General features: G+C 66.2%; 1 protein-coding gene across 4 annotated transcripts in view; it reads right to left on the bottom strand.

The window, feature by feature from the left end:
* Positions 1-4,896: 4,896 nt before the first annotated feature.
* The window catches only part of LRP1 (LDL receptor related protein 1), a 177,441-nt gene continuing 161,318 nt past the window's right edge, over positions 4,897-21,019 (bottom strand). For all 4 annotated transcript variants that reach the window (XM_065575932.1, XM_065575933.1, XM_065575935.1 and 1 more), the window contains 24 exons: positions 20,830-20,952; positions 20,598-20,723; positions 20,131-20,247; positions 18,060-18,166; positions 17,678-17,810; positions 17,161-17,280; positions 16,049-16,171; positions 15,456-15,602; positions 14,436-14,570; positions 13,453-13,572; positions 12,888-13,156; positions 12,629-12,807; positions 11,380-11,486; positions 10,816-10,932; positions 10,211-10,387; positions 9,766-9,906; positions 9,298-9,471; positions 8,826-8,987; positions 7,680-7,854; positions 6,914-7,018; positions 6,448-6,512; positions 5,978-6,068; positions 5,357-5,501; positions 4,897-5,207 (listed from right to left, as the gene is read on the bottom strand). In XM_065575932.1, coding sequence (XP_065432004.1) covers positions 5,067-5,207; positions 5,357-5,501; positions 5,978-6,068; positions 6,448-6,512; positions 6,914-7,018; positions 7,680-7,854; positions 8,826-8,987; positions 9,298-9,471; positions 9,766-9,906; positions 10,211-10,387; positions 10,816-10,932; positions 11,380-11,486; positions 12,629-12,807; positions 12,888-13,156; positions 13,453-13,572; positions 14,436-14,570; positions 15,456-15,602; positions 16,049-16,171; positions 17,161-17,280; positions 17,678-17,810; positions 18,060-18,166; positions 20,131-20,247; positions 20,598-20,723; positions 20,830-20,952 — 3,299 coding nt within the window. In that variant the 3' untranslated portion in view covers positions 4,897-5,066. The remainder of the gene's footprint in view (positions 5,208-5,356; positions 5,502-5,977; positions 6,069-6,447; positions 6,513-6,913; positions 7,019-7,679; positions 7,855-8,825; positions 8,988-9,297; positions 9,472-9,765; positions 9,907-10,210; positions 10,388-10,815; positions 10,933-11,379; positions 11,487-12,628; positions 12,808-12,887; positions 13,157-13,452; positions 13,573-14,435; positions 14,571-15,455; positions 15,603-16,048; positions 16,172-17,160; positions 17,281-17,677; positions 17,811-18,059; positions 18,167-20,130; positions 20,248-20,597; positions 20,724-20,829; positions 20,953-21,019) is intronic.

Below are 21,019 nucleotides of genomic sequence, written 5' to 3'. Positions count from 1 at the left end.
GAGCTCTGGGGCTGTGTTTGTGTGACCAAGTGGGAATTTTTCATAACAGTTTCTATGACGCCTGTGCGTGCCTCAGTTTCCCCTACGTGGTGCATGGTTAGCTAGGCGGGCGGCAGGGGAAGGTTGTTTGCTCTTTGCAGAGACCCAGGGCTCTGTGTGCCTGGCTGGGCCGGACAATGGTCCAGCCGGTTGGTACCTAGCGACTCGCTGTGCGGGAAGCCAGCAGGTCTGACTAGCTGGAGAACAATAGGCCGGGTGACCAGGTGGGCCCGGGACGGAGGCGGGAGGGCGCTGGAAGCAGGACATACTCCGGACTGGGGCTCAAGTGGGGGTCCGAGCAAAGCTGTAACTTTCTGCTCCATGACACCCAAGGGTGTCCTCAGCGCACTGGCTGGGTCACTCCAGAGCTAGCAAGTCTCCCCCAGGTGCCCCATCCGGCTGGACTCGCTGCACGGGGCTGGCGGCTCCGAGGTTCACTCCCAGGAGCCGGGGAGGCCGAGGGGCTCTCCCCAACGAGCCAGTGTGGCCCTAAGGGGGCTGACGCGCTGCAGGGTCCCCCCCCCCGAGTTGGGTGCACACACCAGGCCTGTGGATCCGTCCCAGCTGGGTTCGGGGCTGTCTCCCCACGCTGGGGCTCGCCTGGTGCTTGGGCGGCCGACAGGCCCTCAGTACATGGAACGTCCTTTCTTTGCTCAGCTCTGCACAAGCTTGCGAGTTGCTGAGGGCTGTAAGAAACAGCAAGACCCCCCCCCCCCCAGGGACCACAGGGGAGTCCTGCTTGGTGGTGTTAATAATCATCGTGATACGAACATCGGGCAGAGGGGTGGGGCGGGGCGCTAAGGAACCCCCTCCCTTTGGGAATACGACGCTGGCCGCCCTTCCCGGAGGTGGCACTGCAGGGACCCCACGGCAGGAACGGGTCCCTGTCGCCTCCCGGCGCAAGGGTGAACGTGGCTGCGATTGTCACGCCCCCCTCGGGCTGTGCCACGCGCTGCCCTGGTTCACCGGGCCCACGGGTGGGGGCAGGGCAGAGGCACACCCTGGCTAGTAGCCAGGAGAGGGGCTGCGACGAGCCAGCGGGCGGGAAGACACCAGCCTGGGACAGACCCGTCTGGTGCACGCACACGCGCACACGCACACGCGCACACGCACACGCACTCAGCAGCCTGGTGTGCCCAGGGCCCGGGGGTGTCACCCGTTTGGGGAGCAGGCGGCTGGCCTGGGTGTGGTGCTGTGGGGCAGAGTTAAGGTGATATTCAACAACAGGGCAAGGGGGTTGACACTTACTCGGCTCCTTGGTGCTAACCCTTGTCTGGCTCAGGGGCTCGGCCTCTGGGATGGAGCCGGATTCCTCTGCAGGGAGCCGTATGGGACCCTGGGAAAGGGAGAGACAATGGGGAGCTGCTGCCCCCTTGTGGCAGTACCAAGTAAGGGCAGATTTGCATCACTAAACCAGAGCTGCATTCACGCAGGAGTCGCTAGGACCCATCTCTCCTACTTTCCCCGGCCCCCACTGCTTCCTGCTCCCCTGTGACAAAGTGGGAATGTTCTTAATGTTTTCTCTGAATACTGTGTGGGTGCCTCAGTTTCCCCTGTGCATTTCTCGAGTGTCTAGGCGGTGGGATCAGGGTGTGTGATTGTTGCAGAGCCCTAGTGTGACGAAGTGGGACTGTTCTTAATGTTTTCCTCAGTTTCCCCTATGCAGTTCTTAAGTATCTAGGTGGTGGGATAAGGGTGTCTGGTTGCTGCAGAGCAAAGGGCCAGGGCACATAAATGCCGGACACTCTGTCTCCTGGCAACTGATGGCCTGGGCCCCTCCTCTGCAAAGGTGCCAACTGAAGGTGTTGGAGACAAAGATCAGGTGACCTCTTGGCCTGGGAAAGAGACAAAGCCCAGAGAGGGAGGGGCTGGGCGGGGGTGGGAGTTTGGAGCTAGCTGGGGACTGGAAGGGAGGGTAGACGGGGGGTCTGCCTCGCTGGGCCCCGGAATGGACCCGGCCGAGGGGTCCCGTTCTCTGTACCTACAAGCTCCGTTTTAGACCGTGTTCCTGTCATCTAATAAACCTCTGTGTTACTGGCTGGCTGAGAGTCACGTCTGACTGGGAAGTGGGGGGTGCAGGACCGCTGGCTTCCCCAGGACCCCGCCTGGGCGGACTCGCTGTGGGAAGCGCACGGAGGGGCATATGCTGAATGCTCCCAGGAGAGAGCCAGGAGGTGAAGCCGTGTGAGCTTCTTGCCCTGAAGACAGTCTGCTCCGAGGGAGAGGAGGCTCCCCAGAGTCCTGACTGGGTTTGTGGGGAGCAGTTCCAGAGCATCGCCTGGGGACTCCGGGACACCTAGAGGGCAGGGGTGATGGTGTCTGCAGAAAGAATGGCCGACACCCTGTCTCCTGGCAGCCTGGGCCCCTCCCCTGCAAGGTGCCAACTGAAGGTGTCGGAGAACAAAGGGATCAGGTGGTCTCCTGGCCCGGGAAAGAGACAAAGGCAGAGGAGGGGCTGGCGAGTTTCAGTTTGGAGCTGGCTGGGGAAATGAAGGGGGCCCAGACGGGGCTCTGGCCTCCCTGCCCCCAAGATGGACCCGACTGAGGGGTCCTGTTCTCTGTACCTACAAGCTTTGTTTGGACCGTGTTCCTGTCGTCTAATAACCCTTCTGTGTTACCGTCTGGCTGAGAGTCGCGTCTGGCTGCGGAGTTGGGGGGCAGGGCCCTCTGGCTGCCCCAGGACCCCGCCGGTGCAGACTCGCTGCGGGAAGCGCACGGGGGGACGGGGATGCTGAATGCTCCAAGGTCAGACCCGGGAAGGTGAAAGCCGTGTGAGCGTCTTGCCCTGGAGCCAGTCTGCTCAGAGAGGAGACTTCACCAGAGTCCTGACTGGCTTCGTAGGGAGCAGTTCCCGAGCGTCGCCCGGGGACTCCGGGTCTGGGCCTCCCTTTCCCCAGCCAGCTCCTGCCCGGGGTCGGCACGACCGGGCTCTGGCCTGACGGGGCGGGGGCCGTCTCCTGCCCGGGGTCGGCACGACTGGGCTCTGGCCTGATGGGGCGGTGGCCGTCTTGTGCCCGGGGTCGGCACGACCGGGCTCTGGCCTGACGGGGCGGGGGCTGTCTCCTGCCCGGGGTCGGCACGACCGGGCTCTGGCCTGACGGGGCGGGGGCTGTCTCCTGCCCGGGGTCGGCACGACTGGGCTCTGGCCTGACGAGGCGGTGGCCGTCTTGTGCCCGGGGTCGGCACGACCGGGCTCTGGCCTGACGGGGCGGGGGCTGTCTCCTGCCCGGGGTCGGCACGACTGGGCTCTGGCCTGACGGGGCGGGGGCCGTCTCCTGCCTGGGGTCGGCACGACCGGGCTCTGGCCTGACGGGGCGGGGGCCGTCTTGTGCCCGGGGTCGGCACGACCGGGCTCTGGCCTGACGGGGCGGTGGCCGTCTCCTGCCCGGGGTCGGCACGACCGGGCTCTGGCCTGACGGGGCAGGGGCTGTCTCCTGCCCGGGGTCGGCACGACTGGGCTCTGGCCTGACGGGGCGGGGGCTGTCTCGTGCCCGGGGTCGGCACGACCGGGCTCTGGCCTGACGGGGCGGGGGCTGTCTCGTGCCCTGGCTTGGCACGACCGGACTCTGATGTGATGGGACAGGGGCCGTCGCCCTGTGTCCGTAGCAGCTGGGACAACGTGGCCCCAATCCCAGGTGGAACCGCTTGGCGCTGCTGTAACAGTTCTCCTGAGTCGCTGGATCATTAACCCCCCTCCCCCCCAAGGAGCAGGAGCCAGGCCTCAGTTTTTAAAAATTTTATTTATAACAATCTCTGTGTTTAGTTGTAAAGTAATCCAGCAAAAGTTATGAAAAGGCGCCCCCCCGCCAAAGGCTGGGGGCCCCGCCCCCCACAGGCGTATCCCGTCCCTACTAGAAAAGCTAGGTCATTTGATTCGGTTTAAAAAAAAATGCCTGTGGGAGAAACGAGTGGAGATGAAGCTGGGGCGGGCCGGCGGCAGCCCCTGGGGAGCGGGGTGTCCGGCGCGGTGCCCGGGGCCCCCCTTCGCCCACAGGAGCATGCACTAAACATGGCGCTAGGCGCAAAGGAAAGGAACCCCCCGGCCCCGGCAGGGGAGACCCAGGCAGAGGCCCCAGCTCCAGCCGCGGGGCCCGGGGGTGCAGGCCCCCAAACACCCCTAGCCCCAAAGGAGCCACGCCCCCCCCCCCCCGGGAATCAATGCCGGGGGCGGGGAGGGAAAAGGGGATCCCACCTAGACAGTGCTCTGGGGCAGGTGACTGGTTGGATGGGAGCCTGCGCGGGAAGGAAGGTGATTGGTGGGATGGGAGCAGGAGGCGGGAAAGAAGATGATTGGTTGGATGGGCGCCTGGGCGGGATTGGTGAGGTTGGAGCGAGGGAACGGATTGGTGGGACAGGATTGCAATGGGGATGGGAGGGGTGGGGCTGAGGACAAGGGGGAGGAGCTCTCCATTTGGCTCCTCCCCCTGCAGCTTCTGGCAGGTGGGGGAGCAGGCTACGTGTTGGGGGGGGGGATCGAGTCACCGGGGCCTCGGCCCCAGACTGATTTGTTCATAGCTCGGGGGGGGGGGGCTGGACAAGGTGCCCCGGGGGGGGGGGGGGGGGGCGAACCCACCGGGACCCAACCGCGGCAGGTTTCAACTGCAGCTAGAACGAGGAGCTGGCAGCTCCGGGGGGGCGATCGCAGGGTTAATGCTGCCACGCACCCCCCCCAGTCAAGGGGGGGATTCCCCCAACAGCCTTGGACCCAGCTCCCCAGCGCTATGGAGACAAGCCGGGTATCCCCCCCACTTTAACCCCTCGCTGTGCCCGCTCCGAGATGCCGGCTCGTCCCGCGGGGGGGTGGGGTGGGGGGGAGCCTGGCCCGGGGAATAGACAAGTAATAATACTGCTCACATATAAAAGTAATAATCCTTCATTTGTACATTTATACAGTGTCTGTCGCCCCCCCGCCCTCCCCCGCTTGTCTCTTAATTGGCTTCTTTTCCAAACCGGCGGCACCGCAGCCCCCTCCCCCATCTCTGCCCCCTGTGCTAGGGGGTTGCCCGACCCCCCCCCATCCCTGCCCCCTATGCCAGCGGGTCAGCCAGGTCGTCGTCCGTGCCCCGCGACAGCAGCTCCCGCTTCTCGTCCGTGCTGGCCAGCGAGTTCCGGCTGTTGTGGGCTCCCATGTAGAGGGTGGCGTAGACGGGGTTGGTAAAGTTGGTGGGCTGAGGGGGGGAGAGCGAAGGGTGAGGAGAGGGGGGAACAGAAGGTCCCCACAGGGGGAGGATCTCCCACCCTGTCCCCCCCTTCTCCTCTGGCGTCCCTGCTGCAGGGTTCCTCTGGGGTCGGCTCCGTCCCCCGCCCCCACCCTCACCTTGTCCGGGTCCAGGGCGAAGTCGGCGTCCAGCAGCTCCCCCACGTCGTCCTCCGGCTCCCCCTCGTACATCTTGTAGGTGGGGTTCCCGATCTCCACGTTCATGGCGCCGTTCGTCATCCGCTGGTGCTGGAAGCCTTTGGCGCTGGGGAGCACGGGGCAAGCACAGGGTCAGCGCTGGGCATGGGGGGCAGAGGCAGGTGCCTGCCGGGGGGGGGGGGGGCAGTGTGTGGGGCAAAGGGCTTGGGGAACCCCATGCTGCAGGGAGAGGGCCATCGATATCACAGGGGCAGGGCCCCACAGCCAGGTGACCCTCTGACTAGAATCTCAGCCCCCGGCCCAGGGCCAGGTCCCCCCAACCCGCCCCCCGGCCCGGTAACCCCTCCCCCCCGGCCCAGGGCCAGGAACCCCCAACCCGCCCCCCGGCCCAGTAACCCCTCCCCCCCCGGCCCAGGGCCAGGAACGCCCAACCCGCCCCCCGGCCCGGTAACCCCTCCCCCCCGGCCCAGTGCCAGGTCCCCCCAACCCGCCCCCCAGCCCGGTAACCCCTCCCCCCCCGGCCCAGGAACCCCCAACCCGCCCCCCAGCCCGGTCCCCCCCGCCCCTCGGCCCATGACTCACCCTTTAACCCGCCGCTTGTACCAGAAGACCGCCAGGCCCAGTAGCAGGATGAGAAGCAGCAATACGATGGGGATGACGATGGAGGCCGTTCCTGGGGCGGCAGGGACAGGCGGCATGTCAGGGCGCGGCTGGGGAGGCCCTGACCCTCCCCGGGCCCGGCTCATGGGGCGGGGGTGGACTCCCCACTGTCTGGGGCGATCCAGGGATGGGGCGGGGGTGGGCTCCCCACTGTCTGGGGCGATCCGGGGATGGGGCAGGGGTGAGCTCCCCACTGTCTGGGGTGATCCAGGCCTCGCGCCGAGGTACCCGGGGGAGGGCAGGGGGGCTCAGCCCCTCGCCAGCTGAAAGGGACTCCGAGATTTCTATGGGGGGGCAGTGGGATGATCTGGCTCTGTGGGTGCAGACGCCCCCCCCGCCCCCTCCGGGGACCCTCAGGAGGGCAGGGAAATGCCCCCCCCCCATATACATACGGCTGCTCTGCTGTTCGCTGACCCCAAAGTCCTCACACCGCAGCCCCGTCAGATCCGTCGCGCACCTGGCGGGGCGGGAGGCCAAGCGCAGGTTAGAGGGGAGCGGGGCGCAGGAATGGGGGGCACACGGGGCGGGGGCACGTGGATCAGGGAGGGACCGGGCGGGGGAGCACGGAGAGCGTCTGGACCGGGGGGCTCGCAGAGCGGATGTCCCTGCCACTCGTGCCTCCTCCGTTGTGTGGGGGGGGACACCCCCCCCACCCGTTCTTGGGGGGCTCTGCTGAGATTTGGAGCAGGGAGCACATCCTGGCAGTGCCCGCTCGGGCGGCTCTTGGCAGGACGGGGGGCTGAGCTGGGCCCTGCGCGGGGGCTTTGCCATGGGCACGTGTCTGCCATGGAAGTGCCCGGCCGGCAGAGCCGCCCTACGGCCCCGTCACCCCCACGCCGCGGGCCGGGCGGTGCTTACTGGCATTCCGGCATCTGCGTCCTGCCGTTCATGGTGCAGGTGCCCCCGTTCAGGCAGTAGTTGTCGCAGGTCAGGCAGCTCGGTGCCATCTTGCCATTCGGGCAGCTGTAGGGCAAAGACGGGGCAGGGTCAGGGTCAGGGCATGCACCCGAAACCTTCCTCATGTCCCCCCACTGCCCCCCCAGCTGTAGGGCAGAGACGGGGCAGGGTCAGCGCATGCACCCGAAACCCTCCTCATGCCCCCCCACTGTCCCCCCACCTGTAGGGCAGAGACGGGGGGGAGTCAGCGCATGCACCCCAAACCCTCTGCATGCCCACCACTGCCCTAGCCCCCCCTCCCCTGAGCTGTGGGGCAGAGTCAGGGTGGGGTCAGCGCATGCACCCCCGCACTGCCCCCCTCAGCTGTGGGGCAGAGATGGGGCATGGTCAGCGCACACCCCCTGAATCCTCCAGGCGCCCAGCCCACTGACGCTGCTCCCCCTAGCACGGCTGCAGCCAGGGAGCTGGGCGCCAGGGCTCTCCGGGGGGGCTGGCAGGGCACAGAGCCAGCCCCCCTCCACGCCCCCCGATCACCAGGGCGCTGTTCTGGGCAGAGCAGCTTGGTGCCTCTGTTCCCCTAGCGCCGCCCCCATCACAGTGCCCCGTTCCCCCCCCAGGCAGGCTCAGCTGCCCCTGGACGCCGGGCGTGCCTGGCACGCAGCGTCTGGGCCCGAGAGCTGAGCTGCCCAGGAGCCGTGCTGGCCACACCAGCCCCGCGGACACCTACGTGCAGGTGACCTCGCCGCTCTGCCTGTTGATGTTGCACTTGCCCTCCTGGCAGCGGGAGCACTTGCTGACCTGGCAGCGGGCACCCTCGTACTGCGGCAGGCACCGGCACTGCTTGGCGCCGCCGGCCGCCAGCTGGCACACGCCCTCGTTCTCACAGTAGTCGAAGCACTGGCCTGCGGGGGACAGGGTGGGCGGTGGGAGGGAGGAGTGGCGGGAGCAGCAGGGCCCATCCCAGCTGGGGAGAGAACCCAGGAGTCCTGGCTCCCAACCCCACCTTCCCTCTCTGATCGACCACTAGACCCCACTCCCCTCCCAGCTGGGGAGAGAACCCAGGAGTCCTGGCTCCCAATCCCACCCTCCCTCTCTGACTGACCACTAGACCCCACTCCCCTCCCAGCTGGGGAGAGAACCCAGGAGTCCTGGCTCCCAACCCCACCTTCCCTCTCTGATCGACCACTAGACCCCACTCCCCTCCCAGCTGGGGAGAGAACCCAGGAGTCCTGGCTCCCAACCCCACCCTCCCTCTCTGATCGACCACTAGACCCCACTCCCCTCCCAGCTGGGGAGAGAACCCAGGAGTCCTGGCTCCCAACCCCACCTTCCCTCTCTGATCGACCACTAGACCCCACTCCCCTCCCAGCTGGGGAGAGAACCCAGGAGTCCTGGTTCCCAACCCCACCCCTCCCTCTGACCGACCACTCAGCCCCACTCCTCTCCCAGCTCTGGGGAGAGAACCCAGGAGTCCTGGTTCCCAACCCCACCTACCTCTCTGACCACTTCCCTCCCAGCTGGGGAGAGAACCCAGGAGTCCTGGCTCCCAACCCCATCCCTCTCTCTGACCACTCGGCCACACTCCCCGCCCAGCTGGGGAGAGAACCCAGGTGTCCTGGCTCTCAACCCCACCCTGCTCTGACCGACCACTACACCCCACTCCCCTCCCAGCTCTGGGGAGAGAACCCAGGTGTCCTGGCTCCCAACTCCCCCCACCCAGCTCTGACCGACCACTACACCCCACTCCCCTCCCAGCTCTGGGGAGAGAACCCAGGACTCCTGGCTCCCAACTCCCCCCCCCCCAGCTCTGATCACTGCACCCCACCCGCTCCCGGCGGGGGAGAGACCCAGGCGTCCGGCTCGCCCCACTCACGGAACTGGCAGCGGTCGCCGAGGAAGCCGGCCGGGCAGCGGCAGCTGGGCTGGTTGCCCAGGTTGACGCTGCAGCTGCCGTTGTTCAGGCAGTATTCGGCGCACACCTGCTGGTTGCACCGGGGCCCGGTGAAGCCGGTGGGGCAGCGGCACGTCGGCATCCCTGGGAAGGGGGCCAAGGCGTCAGTGGGACGGGGCCGCGGGATTCGCTCGTTCGGACGCTGATACTGGAGCCTCAGGGCTTCGGACCCTCCGCCCAGCTCCGGGCACCGAGGGCAGCCGGATCTGCCCCGGCCCTGCCTCCCACGCTGGTGCGGGGGCTCAGGGGCACGGCCCAGCCAGCCCCGTATCTCTGAGCACCCACAGCTCCCAGCCCCACCAACCGGCCCCTCCAGCCCTGTGGGATCAAAGCCAGGGCCCCACCCCAGTCCCACAGGCCCATCTCCCCTGCCCTGGCCGGCAGTGCCCCATACCTGACGGGGAGGCGGCGCAGGTGCCCCCGTTCTGGCAGTACTCCCAGCACTGGTCCAGCTGGCACTTCTCGCCGTTGTAGCGCGGCTGGCAACGGCACTTGGCCTGCTTGCGGGCGTTCAGGAAGCAGCTGCCCCCGTTGAGGCAGACCAGGTCGCAGGTGTCGCTGGTCGGGACTGGAGAGCGCGGGAGAGGGGTGAGTGAGGACAGGCTGCCGGCGGAGGGGCTGGCACCGTGCCCGGTGGGCACACAGCTCTGGGTGGACCAGCAATGCCCTGGACTGGGCCGGGGGGAATCTTAACCCTTACAGTGCCAGTGGGAACGTGGTGACCCTGGGAGACGCGCCGTCCACCCAGTGGCGCCCCCGCTTGGGCAGCAACCCCTGGCTGTGCTCAGGAGGCGTGGCCTGTTGGAGGGGGCGTGGCCTTGCTGCAGCTTCCTCCCCTCCCGCCCCGGGTGACACCACGTACCGACGGGCGAGACGGTGGGCGAGGGGATCACCACGCACGTGCCGTTGTCCAGCCGCTTCCCGTTGGGGCAGGTGCAGACGGGGCCGCTGGGGCTCAGAAGGCAGAGCCACTCGCATTTCTTCCTGTCGCAGGGGTTGGTCACTGGGAGAGAGAGGGGAGGGGTATGTGGGTGAAGGGAGGTACATGGCCGGGCACCCCTGCCCCACAGCACCCCCCGTCCGTCCCAGCGCATGTAGCACCACCCTCCGGAGGTGCCCGCCCTTGTGTCCCGCAGCCCCGGCCGCCCCAGCTCAGACTGGAGGGGGCTGTTCAGTGGTTGTGACCCCCCTTTCCTTTGCGGCTCGGCCGACGGGGGTGGCCCAATGCTGTAACCCAGGGCGTGCTCCTGGCAGGGCGGAGGAGGCCGAGCAGCCCTGGGGGGTCCTCGGCTGGCCCTGGCACTCACCGTCCGGCTGCTTGTACTGGTGGTAGAGCACCACGTCGGTGGCGTGGTTCAGCCCAGACGTCAGGTTGGTGACGGGCCCGTGCCCGAACTTGTGGATCTTGAAGATGCGGTTGTTAATGTAGGTGACGCCGTAGATGTAATCCTCAAAGATGTCGATGCTGAAGGGGTGGCTCAGTCCTGGGGGGACAGGACGGGAGGGGCGCGGAGTCAGAGGCCGGCCCTGCAGCTCAGGGCGCAGCTGTAACCGGATACCTGCTGCGTGTCTGGCCAAGGGCCCCTCTACCCCGGTATCAGGCCTCCTGCTGGAACGGGGCAGGACACAGGGGATGCAGCATGATTGGCTAAATAGAGGGGGGCGCTCTGGGGGCGGGGCTCTTCTGCAGCTGCTCACTGGTGACCCCTTGTGGGCAGTGAAGGAACAGCTCCGTTCCCTCTGTCTCATGGTGCACTCTGGAGATCGGATGCCAGATCCCCGCTCCCCGGCTCAGCTAGGCCACTGGTCCCCAGCCAGGACGGGGTGCTGGGAAGGGGTGGGGGGTGGCTGCCCGTCCTAAGGAGACCTCCCCCGCCCCAGCTCAGCCCGGCTCTCTGCAGCGGCCTCTCACCTTTCTTGTTATCAATAGCCACGACGGGGTCGGTGCCGTTGAAACGGATGCTGCCGATGACGGAGAGCTTGGCGTCGGCCCAGTACAGCCGCTCATTGTGATAGTCGACAGCCAGGCCTGCGGGGAGACACGCACTGAGATCCCGTCGGCCGCAGCACCTCTACCAGCCCAGCCGGGCAGCTCCACACGGCAGGGGAGTCGTGGGCACTGCTGGGAAGTGGGCTGCAGCACGGCCGGCCAGACACCCCCAGACGGGCTGGACGACAGCAGGGCCCAGCTCCCGGAGTCCCCAGTTGCGGGTCCCCCAGGAAGAGGGCAGATCGTGCAGACGTGGGGTGTTACTACAGATTCTCCAGATCCCCAAGCGCTTCGTACGGGCATTGGTTACAGACGAGGGAAACCGAGTCACAAAGCAACCTACCCCAGGTCACACGGTGGCAGAGCTGGGAAGAGAACCCAGAAGTCCTGGCCCGGTGCCCTCACTCCAGAGCCTGCTATCTGCCTGAACCCTTGCTGGGTGCCGGGGGATCCCCTGCCCCGCCCGCCGTGCCCGGCCCTGCTCACCTGTCGGCCACTGGATGTTGTCCTGCACCAGCGTCTCCCTCATGGTCCCGTCCATCGCGGCCTTCTCGATCTTGGGGTGGTTGCCCCAGTCGGACCAGTACATGGTCCTATGAAGGGAGGAAAGGCCTTGGCGGAGTGGGTCCCTGGGGGAGGGGCGTAGCGGCACGGCCCCTGGCGCACAGGCTGCTGGCGGGGGGCTCTGAGCCCAGCCCCCGACACTGCAGTGCCCCGTGCCCGCAGCCCCACTGACCTCAACGGCCTGTTTGTGCTGCCGAGACGAGGGATGGAGCCGGCAGCGCGCTGGGGCCCTCAAAGGGTTAATCCGCACCAGCCCCGAGGGGGGGAACCTTGGCACCTCCCCATGGCAGTTACCCCATCGCCCCACAGTGCACTCACACCCAGCAGGGATCCTCCCACCCACAGCCCCACGTGGATACCCAGACACCCACTGGGGCGAGCTGAGACTGCCCTGGGGTAAGATGGGGGCCTCCCCAGCTGGCAATGGGGAGCACGTGCCATGGGGGAGGGTGGTGGCCATGGGGGGCTGGATATGAGGCTGGTGTGCGGGTGCAGGGGCTGGATGGGGAGTGCAGGGGATGGGATGGGGTGGGACTCAGGGGCTGGATACAGCGGGGTGGGGGAGTGCAGGGGGTGGGACGGAGTGGGGTGCGGGGGCTGGATGGGGAGTGCAGGGGGTGGGACGGGGTGGGGTGCGGGGGCCGGCTGAGGGGGCAGGGGGTGGGACGGGGTGGGGCGCGGGGGCTGGATGGGGAGTGCAGGGGGTGGGACGGGGTGGGGTGCGGGGGCTGGCTGAGGGGGCAGGGGGTGGGACGGGGTGGGGCGCGGGGGCTGGATGGGGAGTGCAGGGGGTGGGATGGGGTGGGACTCAGGGGCTGGATACAGCGGGGTGGGGGAGTGCAGGGGGTGGGACGGAGTGGGGTGCGGGGGCTGGATGGGGAGTGCAGGGGGTGGGACGGGGTGGGGTGCGGGGGCCGGCTGAGGGGGCAGGGGGTGGGACGGGGTGGGGCGCGGGGGCTGGATGGGGAGTGCAGGGGGTGGGACGGGGTGGGGCGCAGCGGCCGGATGGGGGGCAGGGTGTGGGACGGGGTGGGGCACCGGTTCTGGATATGGGGGGGAGCGCAGGAGGTGGGACAGGGGGTCTGGACGGGGCGGAGGTTCTGGATACAGTGGGGTGGGGGAGTGCAGGGGGTGGGACAGGGGGTCTGGATGGGGCAGGGACGTCTCGTACCCTCGGAGCGGGTCGACCACAATGGCGTGGGGCTCGTCGATCATGCCCGAGATCAGCGTTTTGCGGTTGTCGCCCTTCATCTGCGCCACCTCGATGACGTCGCGCCCGGAGTCCGTCCAGTAGACGTTCCCGGCCACCCAGTCCACGGCGATGCCCCGCGGCATCTTGAGCCCCGAGATCTGGAAGGCAGAGAGAGGTGGGGCCTTAGCGCCCTGGCCCGGCTCGCCCCGGCCCCCCGGAGCCCCGAGCGCCCGCTCACATTGAGGTGGGTGACGCCCCCGTCCAGCTGCCGCCGGTTCCGGTTAGAGGCGGTGGAGGCGGCGGACGACGGCAGCTCGCGGTAGGAGATCTTGCCCGTGTGCCAGTTGGTCCAGTAGATCTTGTTGCCCTTGACGTAGATGTCCATGGCGTCGATGCGCACGTTCTCGTCGCCCTGGAAGGCCGGCTCGTAGGCCGAGTTGGGGTTGAAGGGGTACATGCTGCGGATCTTGTTGTCGTCGGCGATGTACAGGATCTGCTGCTCGGAGCCTGTGGGGGGGGGGGGGAGAGCTGTCGGCTGGGGGCCCAGTGGAGAGCAGCACTGAGGGGGCACAGGGGAGGTGCCCGCTAGGAGGGGGTGGGCTCGGGACTGAGCTGCGGCTCTGGCTCATTCCAGCGGTCACGGCCGGGTGGAGCCCAGCGGCCTCCCGACATGGGGCGCATCCCGCGTGGCGCCGGGCGGGACAGATGCTGGGGGCGCAGGGACGGGAAGGGTTTGAGACGGCTGGAGAGGGGGGAGCTGGGGTCCCAGGGAGACGTAGCCAAACTGCCCGCACCCCCCATACCTTCCGCCTTGCACGTGTGATGGGTCTTCATGAAGTTGCGGGCGCAGCTGCAGACGTAGGATCCCTTGGTGTTGTTGCAGATCTGGGAGCAGGTCCCGAACGTCGAGCACTCGTTGATGTCTGGGCGGGGATCAGAGGTAGACAGGCCGTGAGGGGCCGGGGGAGCTGCAACGGGGCGGGGGGCCCACCCCAGGACAGTCCTACCTGAGAGCAGAGGGTGCCGCGCGGGGGCGGGCAATACAGCCCCTCACGGTAACCATGAGCTGGCACATAACAGCTCAGGGCTCCAGGAGAAGGTGGGCTGAGGCCAAAGGTCCGGGGGTGTCTGCATTCACCACCCTCGTGAGCACCCCAGCTCCAGCCAGGCAGCGGAGCTCTCTCCTGGTGCTGGCACCAGGGATCATGCCCCCCAGGTGCTCAGCACGGCAGCTCCCCAAATCAGGGAGGCAGTGGCAGCTACTTGGGGGTGACGAGGCTGGGCCAGGGATGGGCCGTCTGCGGGGAGCTCCGGGCACAGGGGTGAGTAACAGATTAGAGGGTGCTGAGATGCCACATGGTGCCCGAACTGCCAGTGCCATCCGCCAGGCCAAGGTCAGGGTGCCAGTCAGCTGCTCCCCACCTGGGCGGCGTTCACGGAATGTGCTTCCGAGGTCCAGCGGGCGAAGCACTCGACTGGAACTCAGGACACCTGGGTCCTATTCCTGGCACTTGTCATCTGAAAACCAGGCCCCTCTTCTCCAGAGTCCCCGGGCATTCTGGGAAATCTTGGCCTTGTCTCCTTCAGAAGAACGACCCGGAAAGGCAGTGGCTCTGGTGGCCACTGCCGGGCGTGGCCCTGGGAGTGTGCTACCCACCAGGCAACCCCCCATTCCTTGAACCCGCCCCGTGTCCGTGGAGAGCATGGTTCCTCTTGCAGTCCAGCAGAGCCCCGGGCTCCGTCCTGGCTTCCCCCCAGCACAGCCCTGCACCCAGCGGCCTGGTACCTTGGCAGGTGTTTTTGTCAGGTGCTTTCTGGAAGCCGCTGCGGCAGGTGCAGTAGACGGTCGTCTGGGACTGGATGCACTTGGCCTCGTCCCCGCACATGGTCCCGTTGGTGTGGCAGCTGTACGGATTGGGATCTGCAAGGGGGACGAAGGGCCCAGCGGCTCGTCAGGGCGCGGCCATGGGACCAAGGACTGTACCAACTGCTGTGCTGCCCCGGAGCCAGCACCCCCCTCCCTCCCTCCCGGGTGGCATCTGTGGGCGAACCTGGGACCTCAATAGGAGAACAGATTTCAGGCCTCCTGGGAACACTGGCCCAGCCCTGACAGAGCAAAACCTCGGAGGAGAGAGCTCCCCCTGCTAGCCCAGCCCTGGGCTCCCCCAAGCCCTGCTGGTGCCCCTCACTCCTGACCCACAGCCCCCTGCTAGCCCAGCCCTGGGCTCCCCCCAGCTCTGCCGGTGCCCCTCATTCCCGACCCACAACCCCCTGCTAGCCCAGCCTTGCCCTCTGTGACGGTCTGTACTATTATGGTCACCACTTTTACAATACTATGATACATTTTGTACAAAGAATACCTTGCGAGGAATCATCTGAAAACTCATAATCTGCTGAACATTATCGTCCTGGTACAATATGTGTATCAACGCTGTATGTGAAACTATAAGATTCTACTATGTATCGTTGTTATAAACTGTTCCAAGGTTCAGACAAGCAGATGCAAGCTAGTTTTTCAGGGACAAAGACACACTAGCACCCCAGACAGGTGTTAAAGAGCGATCACCAGCTTAAGCAACCGTTCTTCAGCAGCAGGAAGATGTAAACAAGAAATTTACATTTCCTCACAGAGAAGGTTCAACCCTCACGTCCGCTGCCCCCCCTCCTTCTCCCATCTCTCTGCTCAGGACATCAACGAACACTGGAAGGACTCTGACCTGGGGGAGGGGTCCCTGGCTGACGGGAAATCCAGCCTGTGAACTATTACAACGTGTGGTGAGAGAGACTAGCTTTACACCCCACTCACCGCCGTGGGAACACGGCTCCTCGTCCGAGCCGTCCCCGCAGTCGTCGAAGAAGTTGCAGCGCAGGAGGGAGCTGATGCATTTCTTGTTCTTGCAGAGGAATTCGCTCTTCTCGTGGCTGCAGCTCTTGGGCCTGGCGGTGGGCAACTCTGTGGGGGCCGGCAGGGGAGTGGGCTTGAGACCAGAGCATGGGAGCAGCCCCGGGGGCTAAGGGCCACTGACCCCGGCCCCACAGACAGACACACGTTCCCTGCCCCAGGAAGGAAACGATGGGACACGGGGGGGGGTTAGTGACTACAGCAGAGGCCTGGGAGCCAGGACTCCTGGGTTCTATTCCTGGCTCTGGGAGCAGACAGGGATCTAGTGGTTAGAGCGGAGGGCTGGGAGCCAGGACTCCTGGGTTCTATTCCTGGCTCTGGGAGCAGACAGGGATCTAGTGGTTAGAGCGGAGGGCTGGGAGCCAGGACTCCTGGGTTCCGTTCCTGGCTCTACATGTGACTTGCTCTGTGGCTGTGGCTAAGGTGGGGCTCCCGCCCGGGCCTGACTCCGCCCATCTCTAGAGTGGGGCAGTGGCAGTGACCTCAGGGCTGCTCACCGCAGTCTCGCTCATCCGTGCCGTCCCCGCAGTTGTCGATGCCGTCGCACTGACGCCCGATCCACAGGCACACGCGGTCGTTCTTGCAGCGGAACGGTCGGCCGGGCGGGCACTGGAACCTCACTGCACCGGCGACAGACAGGCGGAGCCGGTGAACGGAGACGCTGCTGCCTGGCTCAGCCCCCCCCCCCCCGCCCCCCCAAACGTGCCCAGGTGCCAGGACTCGGACTCCATCGCAGGGCCCGGCTGGAGAACCTGGCTCCAAACTGGGGCTGACCCCGAACTCCCTGGAAATTCCCCAGGCTCAGAGCCCCATAAACTCCGCTCCACTCCCCCCAGACTGTGCCCCCTCCTGGGCTGACCGCCCCAAAACCTCTGCTCCCCCTCCAGAAGTGACCCCCCATTGACATTCTGCCCCTTCCCTGGCTTGTTGGCCCCCCAGCCTTGGCCTCGCCCCTAGGCCAGTCCCTTTGGGCTCTGTGAACCGCTCACAAGCACTCGGGGGCCAGGCCATCAGCTCACGGAGTCTGCCCCACTGCAGAGCACGGGCGTTACCGGCACCCGCCTCCCCCGTCTCAACCCGACTCAAACATCTCAGCCCTTGGAAGAGCTGCGAGCCACAGGCGGAGACCAGGGCCCCCCAGGGCCCGGCGATGACAGGGAATCGCCTGGGTGGGAGAGCCGGTGATCCATGCCTCATGGGGCAGAGGGAGGCAAAAGGCCCCCAGGCTCCAGCCCCGACCCAGTGCTCCCCCCACCCCAAACTGGGGCCCCTCCACGCTAACCTCCAAACTCTCTGCTCCCCCGATCCCTGCCGATCGGACCGGGGATCAAATTCCTTCCTGCCCACCCCAAGCTGGCAACAGGCTGACCCTGAGCACGACACCAGCAGGGACAGAGAATTCTTTGGGTCAGCTCAGGGCGCCGCCCACCCCGTCCGGGTTTGGCCTCACGTGGTCTGGCCTCACGTGGTCTGGCCACGCCTCCCAGAGCCCCGCCCCCAGCAGCATGAAGCCCCACCCCCTCCAGCAGCGCACCCTTCCCCAGCATGTGGAGGCGGGTTAGCCAGGGAGCGGGAGGACAGGAGGCCGGGCGGGACGGGGGACACTCACAGCACTCCTCGGGGTTCTCATCCGAATTGTCCCCACAGTCGTCCTCCCCGTCGCACTTCCAGGCCAGCGGCTTGCACAGGGTGTTGTTGCACTGGAACTCGTCCAGGGGGCAGGTGCGCACTATGGGGAGGGGGAGACGGGCGCGTCAGAGCCCGCGCTCGTGGGGAGGGGGCCGCGACGGGGGCAGGGAGGGGGACAGGAGCTCGCTGGAGCCCTCTTGGCCGACTGATTGGAAAGGAGCCCAGGAGACGGAGCCCAGGCCAGGGGCAGCGCCCCCCATCCAGCCACAGCAGGCCCATGGATCTGGGGGGCAGACACCCAGCGGCAGGTTCTTGCCCCTTCTATATTGGCAGGCCCTGCAATGCAAACGCCCGACTGCACGTGCAGCTTGGGCGCGTGGTCGCACGCCAGCATGGCTGGCTCCCTCATTAGGCTCCAGGGTTAACACAGCCATGAGGCGTGGAGATGTGTGTGTGTGTGTGTTTGCGCACGCGCCCTTCGCCCGCGCTGCTGTTACCCCCGGTGCCGCAGTTCTCCTCGTCGCTGCCATCCATGCAGTCGGCGTCGGCGTCGCAGCGCCAGCGCATGGGGATGCAGTGCCCGTTCTTGCATTGGAACTGGTCGAAGTCGCAGCGCAGCGTGCAGTCCTTCTGCAGGGCGGGAGGAGATGGCGGGTGAGCGGGGGCAGGGAGAAAACCCCGCCAGGGCGAAAATGGGGGGTGGGCTCTGGCAGAGGAGGCGCCTGTCTGGTCCTAGCTGCTAGTGCACAGCCAGCCCCGGTGCCAGGCCGGTTACCCACGAGCAGGAGGCCCCAGCTGCAGCAGCCCGGGCCCCAGAGCTGAGAGGGGCAGGCCAGGGCTGGCTGGTGGGGGGAAGCCGCCCCCTCTCCCCGTCCATACCTCGTCGGAGCCGTCGGCACAGTCGTGGTCCCCGTCACACTTCCACCGGCCGGCGATGCAGCGCCCGTTGGCGCAGGAGAACTCGCTCTCCGAGCAGGGCCTGGGCGCTGGAGGCAGAGGGGAGAGAAGACGGGGCGTCCCCGGTGAGCGGTGAGGCTAACCGGGCGGGGGGGGTGCGGACACAGACACTCATTCAGCGGCGCCGGGGGAGCAAGCCGAGCTGGGGAAATGCCCAGAGAGGTGCATGGCTCATATTGACTTCAAATGCCACCCCCGGCCCCGAACCATCCCAGCTTCCCCAGAGGGACGAGGGGGAAGGGAAGGAGGAACAGTCCCAGCTCTAGCTACCCCCTCCGGCTGCAGCTCCATCCCTAATCCCCACCTCCCGGGAGCAGGGGGCGCTCCCGTTCAGGGACAGGCCGAGACTGACCGGTCAGCGGCTACGGCGCTCATGCACTGGCTGTGGGACAGGTGGAACGTGTTTAAACTGCGTCTCCTAGAGCTGAGGGCGCACCTCAGAGCTGCTGGCTCCCACAGCAGAGCTCGGGCCTGGTGGGGTGATGCCCAGGAACGCAGAGAGTGCCAACGGGTATGCTGGCACGGGGGGCCCGACGTGTCTCCTGGCACTCCCTCGCTGTGCGCGGAGCTGCTCTGAATGTCACAGCAATACCTGCTCGGAACGGGGATCTGCTCCCGCCCCCACAACGCGTGGCTTTGCTGGCCCCACGGCCCTGCCCCAGCCTGGAGGAACCGCTGAATTACTTCCACCCCCATCTCCTGCTCCACCCGGGGGAGATCATGCGCCATGTCCCCTCTGGAGGCATCAAGAGGGTGGGAGGGGAGGTGCAGACGGGGGTTGAGGCTGGGGAGAGCAGACCAATCTGGGTCAATTTGCAGAAGCAGATGGGGCGAGGGTAGAACTTGGAGCTAAATATGAGCCATGCATGGGTCCCGGATGCGGTAATATTTAACCCTGTCTCTCTCTGTGCCCGGGGGCAACCGATTCAGCTGACGAGGTTCAGAAGGACTGTCCGGGTCGGTCTCTCACCCGCCCCCCATCCCCTCTGCTCCAGGTTGGTTGGTTGATTTATTTACTGAACACTTTAAATGGAATTAAGAAGATTTCGGCAGGAACCTACCTCTGAGCACCCCGTAACGACAGTGTGAAAATGGAGAAAAACGTAAGATGAGGTGAAATGGCACAAACTCAAATACACGACATGAGAGCAACAAAAACGAAAAAAACAAAATCCATTCTAAAGCTGGAAGGAGACTGGAGGGGCAAGGACCGCCGTCCGAGAACCGGTTTACGCAGTCTGACTGGGCGAGGCCTCGTCTCTACGCACATTCGCACTGGATCAGTTAAATCGGTTTCGTTCACTTGATGCCAACCCGTGTGGTGACGCTCTGATTTCAGTTCAGGCTGATCCTAATCGGCTTCAACTGAACTGCCATCAGGGTGTCCGCAGGCGTGTCTACACGGGAGCGGAAGGGGTGATTTCCAGCTCAGGCAGGCATCCCTGCGTCCGGTGGAGACACACCTTCCATCGGTTTAAAAGCACACCTTACTGGTGCAGCCGCGCAAGCAGCTTAGCCAAAAGTGATTTAGTGCCGCATGGATCCTCTGACCTCGCACTTCAGCGAGCCCGATCCAAGACACTGGGGAAGTGATTTAAGAGCAGCCGTGCTGGGGAAGGGAAGGCTGCGCTCACGGAAACGACGCCCCTTCCTAAGTGGTGCACAGATCCCAGCGCTGGGATCACCTTCCTGTCTCTCTCCAGGACACACCACAGACCGCGCTGGGGGGCTTACAGGGCAGGCCCCTGACGCAGCCCCATGTGCATCTGCTCATTGACCCGTCCAAGAGCTGCCCAGCGGGGTACTCCTGTCTCCACCCACAGCAACCAGCCTCCCCCCGCCCAGCAGCAGGACCAGCCCACGCCGGCCTGCCGCACTCCTCAGCACGGGGCCGTGCATCCACCGCAGGCTTCCTCCGGCTGGAGAAGGCCGTGTCCTGTTCCCTCCCCATCCCCCGCCCCCGGGCCAGCGCGGGGCTGACGGTGGCACGTACTGCAGCTCTCCTCGTCCGAGTTGTCCCCGCAGTCGTTGTCGTAGTCGCACTGCCAGCGGCCCGGCACGCACCGGTTGTTCTTGCAGCGGAACTGGTACGGCTCGCAGGTGCGCTCGTCTGCAGTGAAAGGCAGGGCGGGGGAGCAGGGGAGAGGCCAGGAATGGGGGCGGAGTGGGGGGTGAAGTGGGAAAAAAAGACCAATGTCAATTTCATCTGCCCACCCGGGGGTGGCACCCCGGTGAGGTGCGAGAGCGCTGAATAGAGGTGGCTGGAGTGCAGGGGTGAGCAGGGAGTGCCGTGAGCAGATCTACGGTGGACAAGAGGCAGCCGTGACCCCCCTCAGAGCCAATCAGCTCCCCCACACCTGGTGACCGACCCCCTGATCTGTGGGGACCCCCACTCCCCTAACGTAGCAGAAGATGCAAGAGCCGCTCGTCCCGGCCCTGCCGACTGTGGCGCCAGCTCACCACATTCCTCCTTGGGCTCGTCCGAGCTGTCTCCGCAGTCGTCCTCCCCGTCACATTTCCAGCGTGCTGGGATGCAACGGCCCGAGTCCTTGCACCGGAACTCGTCCACACCACACGTCATTTGTGCTGGGGGTGGGGGAGAAGAGGCAGAGGGGGGTTAGCGTCGGCGTGGGCCAGCACCCCCCCCCCTTTGCCCGCCCCCACTGAGGGCACCGGGGGAGCGGCTCCTTACTGCAGTTGGCGGGCTCGTCTGATCCGTCCACGCAGTCGTTGTCCCGGTCGCACACCCAGACACGGGGGATGCAGCGCTTGGTGACGGCACACTGGAACTGATTGGGGGCGCAGGTCACCTCCGCTGCGCAGGGGGCACAAAGGAAAGGGGAGTCAGGGGGGGCCTTGCAGCAGAAACTGGGGCTCTGCCT

The sequence above is a fragment of the Chrysemys picta genome, chromosome 22 (assembly GCF_011386835.1).
Source record: "Chrysemys picta bellii isolate R12L10 chromosome 22, ASM1138683v2, whole genome shotgun sequence".
Taxonomy (NCBI): Eukaryota; Metazoa; Chordata; order Testudines; family Emydidae; genus Chrysemys; species Chrysemys picta.
Note: the sequence above shows the minus strand (reverse complement) of the source record. Positions and strands in the feature narration are given on the sequence as shown.